At 36.1% G+C, this 4,255-nt stretch overlaps 1 protein-coding gene across 1 annotated transcript; it reads left to right on the top strand.

Moving 5' to 3' along the window:
- Positions 1-2,913: 2,913 nt before the first annotated feature.
- LOC110882317 (L10-interacting MYB domain-containing protein-like) lies at positions 2,914-3,830 on the top strand. The gene is made up of 2 exons (XM_022130368.1): positions 2,914-3,231; positions 3,309-3,830. The coding sequence occupies exons 1-2, from the start codon at positions 2,914-2,916 to the stop codon at positions 3,828-3,830; spliced, it is 840 nt and encodes a 279-aa protein (XP_021986060.1).
- Positions 3,831-4,255: the final 425 nt, after the last annotated feature.

The following is a 4,255-nucleotide window of genomic DNA, read 5'->3' as shown; positions in this document are numbered from 1 at the left end:
GACCCCGAAGTTGGCAAGAGTTTTAAAAATATATTTGTTTTATTTTTTTAAAATAATTTTTAAGCGTTTATTTTTATTTTTTAAGAATATAACATTATATTTTTTATTTTTTTGTAGCAAACTATAAAACTTCACCAATTTTTGGAATAAAATTCGTGAAACATTTTTTAAAGCGATGGGTAAAGATGAGTATCAGGACAAAGATTTGATATCTAGTAAATGGACCGATATAAACAAACAATGTCATCAGTTCCAAGAAGTCTTTCAACGCACGAGGAACAACTAGGGTAGTGGACAAAACTATGCGGGTATTTTAACAAGAGCGTTGGAAGAATACAACCAAACGAGAGACATTTTCACATACTTGAACTGTTGGGTGCGTTTACGCGAAAGTCCCAAATGGTCTAACGTACCGACCATGACGTCTAGTGGTAGACGTAAAGCAAAACGGTCCATCATCCTCGGTTGACCCGGAGACACCCACTTCCGATGCTCGTAACGTTGACTTAGGTGCTGTTTGTTTTTTCTGCGGGAAAAGGTCTGCAGTCTGCGGACCACATTTGCAGGCATCTGCAGTAGAAGAGGTGGACCAAAGGTCTGCAGTCTGCAAGGAGCAGAGGGTTTGTTTTAACTCAAAACCCCACATCTACAAATCTATTTACCGGACTGCAATCAGAATTGTCACTTTCTGACTGCAGTCTACGAAATAATTCATCTAAAATTTATCGTAAGTCCGTTTGACGAAATTCCAGTGGGAGAATTACTATGACATCAGTGGTTATCTATAGTACAATTTTCATGAGCTAATTCAACATAGATTTCAAGTTATGACTAAAAACATATCACCCATTTACTACAGTAAAAACTCAGCTTTAGCTGCTGTTACAAAATGGGTCCTTAAAAATAGTAAACGACCTAAAAAAATATGATTCCAGTGCCATTTGCTTCGTTTTTCGAAAATACATCATTTAGACTTCAGAAAATCAAATTTTCGATTTATAATGGTCCGGTTACAGCCAGTTGAAGTAGGCTGGAAACTTTACTCAGCATGCTTTTTATAGTCTAAATGCCACTAAAATGTACACATGCGATTACTATTCATTCTAATAATGATTTATATCATAACGTAAGTCATTTACAGCAGATTATCGATTATATAACTCAGATTTATCATGTATTACCATCTCTCATCTCATGACTTTTATGCAAAGCTTTATGTTCATATTTTTTGTTTTAAACCTTTTAGTGTTCTTGTTCTTTAGTGTTTTGAACATGCTTAACATACTACAACTTTTAATCATAAAAACAAGATGTATAAGAGTTTGACAAGAACTTACTACTAGCACCAAGGCTAGGGGTGAATCTTAGGGGCTGTTTGGTAGCCTCTTAATGGTTCCATTAAGAGGCTACATCTGAATGGGATAGTGTTAAGAGTGTTTGGTTTGTTAAGTGGACACCTCTTAATGGTTCATGGGCCTCTGAGCGATTCAGTTTTAAAACATCGCTGAATGAAAAACAAAGACCTAAATACCCACGTACGTAACACGTTCCTTGCATCTTCTCTTCTGGCGACCACCATCCAAGCAAATCAACTGCCGATTCCAAGCAAAACTTCGATCACAACCTGGTATGTTCGATCGCTTTGTCTGCTTTTTGAAAACTAGGGTTTTTTTTAGGTATGTTCGATGGCTTCTGTATGTTTATGTGAACTTTCAGTTGCTTAGTTTGATTAGTTCTGGTTTAGAAAACGACTGTGTTAGATGGATTGGCTGGGTTAAAGTAATCCTGTTTATATCACTATCATCTGTTTAAATTATATTTTGTATTGTATTGATTAGTGGTCGAGTATATAGGCAATTCCAATAAAATCCTGAGATTGTTTGGAATTTGTAGTTTTGTTAATTGTTATTGGAGCATGTGCGTTGTAAAGATAATATTGGATATATAGTTTTAGCCAAACAATACGAATAATTGAAAGCAATTCACAGTCATAAACTAATTAAAGCTAGCAAAGATTGTGTAAAGCTGCACAATATACCATAATTGTTATTATTTAAACAAGATTGATGGACATTTTTATTGGTTGATTCTTTAACAAGATACTCACTTTTTGGCATAACTTTTCTGTTGTTGTTAATGAGATTATTGTACCTACCTAGGGGTGTAAACGAGCCGGGCCGAGCCCGAGCTCGACCAGGCTTGAGCTCGGCTCGTTAGGTTTTTATGAAGCTCGATCTCGAGCTCGGCTCGGTTCGAGCCTACTTCTTTGAGTTCGAGCTCGGCTCGCGATTAAAACCCAAAGCTTGAGCTCGACTCGACTCGGCTCAAATTATTTTGAGAACAACCTTAAACGAGCTAAAATCTCGGCTCGAGCTCACTTCAACATCGCTTAAACGAGCCAAAGCCCGGCTCATCAATGCTATCACTTGCATTTGTTTAAATTGAGGACCATTGGGTGGGGAGTGTATGTTTTCAAATTGGTTACAGTAGCTTATTTCATCAAAATGCAATATGCCTTTAAAAGATCTGATAGTTTCAATATATATTATATTAATGAAACTATCAGACAACTGGGTGGGGAGTGTATGTTGTCTTTTTGGCAAGAATTTGGTCAACAATACATGGTGGACTTGATATAACTAATATGTACTTTTAGGCATGCAATTCAAATATAAGTTATCCCTAAACTATACAAACAGTCAACGTCCCATGAGTTTCATTAATATTTCCAATATGCCTTTTAAAGATCTGATAGTTTTATTAATATTTGATGACAAACATTAGGAAGACAAACATCATAAATATTTGATCATTAAATGCCAAACCTCTTTTAGTTTTTGATGGGCTTGTATGGTTCTTGATGTTCGATTTGATTGAATTTTGCTTTTATTTTGTTTTGAAATGTTCAAAGAAATGGCACAAAGAAAGGGTAGGATTAGTTGGAAGCAAGAGAGTGTTGACAAAACATTTCTTGAAGCATGTATTGTAGAAGTAACACTCCATGGCCGTGAAGGAAGCAGCCTTAAACAAAGCTCATGGAAGAATGTGGCGGAAAAGTTGAAAACTGAACACAATTTCATAGCGGATCAAAAACAAATGAAGAACCGCTATGATTATCTAAAATCAAAATTTGCTGCTTGGTCAAAGCTTAAGAACAAAACCGGCAACGTTTATAATCCTGTAACAAACACCTTTAACTTGTCAGAAGAAGAATGGCAACTAGAGATAAAGGTATTTAGTTTTTCTAAATAATAGTTATTATTACATTTCAATTATCTTATACTATTTTATATTATTTTTCTACACAGTCAAACAAATATGTAGAAGCTTTGAGAAGCGCGCCACTTTCTTTCCCCGAGCTTTGTGTTCAACTGTTTGAGGGATCTACTTCGAACGGCTTTGACAGCTGGGGGCCATCTTCTACACTTCCTCATCCTTCTGAGGAAGTTTTTGACCACAATTTAAATGGTATTGAGGATGTCGAGTGTGGTCAAATGGAACCCCCAACTCAAGGTGCTACTGAGGAGGCATCCGGTCGGTCTAAAAAAAGGGAGAAACGAAAAGATAAGGCAACAATAGATGAAGTTGGGGACTGCATTACTAAGGTGGCAAAGATATTGATAGAGAAACACAATCTTTCTAATGATATTGATGCATGCATGGAGAAGTTGGAGACAATGGGATGGGGAGAGTTAGATGTGAAATATCAAACAGCACTTTTGCTTTTTGGTGAAAGCGCTGATATTAGGAAAGTGTGGTTACGACTTCAGCCGCAAAGTTGTGAGCTATGGGTCAAGAATGCTGGAGCAAAGTATGGATTGATCGGATAGGGTTTTGTGGGTGCCATGTTATGGATGTTTTATGCATAGGGTTTTGTTGCACAAATTGTTATGGATGTTTTTTAGATGATTATGTGGATAATTGTTATGGATGTTTTTTTAGATGATTCTGTGGATATTATGTCAAGGATGTTTTTTGTTTGGATTAAATTTTGTGGATCTTATGTATCGATGGTTTTTAATATTTTGTTATGGATATTTTTTGATGTTATGATATGGATCTTTTGTTCATCTTGAATTTTGTTTAATGTTTATGACAGGTAGTGTCACACCCCCAAAATCCCACATGCGGAGTACTACCGCTTGGAGGCGTGACTGACCAGGATCCAGCCACCAATCATACTGAACAAGCATATAAGTAATTATAAAAGTTTAACCATCATGATTGGTGTTTCAAAACAACAAGTTTAAGTTGC

The sequence above is a fragment of the Helianthus annuus genome, chromosome 10 (genome assembly GCF_002127325.2).
Source record: "Helianthus annuus cultivar XRQ/B chromosome 10, HanXRQr2.0-SUNRISE, whole genome shotgun sequence".
NCBI classification, from domain to species: Eukaryota; Viridiplantae; Streptophyta; class Magnoliopsida; order Asterales; family Asteraceae; genus Helianthus; species Helianthus annuus.
Note: the sequence above shows the minus strand (reverse complement) of the source record. Positions and strands in the feature narration are given on the sequence as shown.

Coding starts and splice junctions, on each gene's coding strand:
- LOC110882317 (XM_022130368.1), top strand. CDS start 2,914: ATGGCACAAAGAAAGGGTAGGATTAGTTGGAAGCAAGAGAGTGTTGAC. Junction 3,232..3,308: donor AATGGCAACTAGAGATAAAG/GTATTTAGTTTT, acceptor TTTTCTACACAG/TCAAACAAATATGTAGAAGC.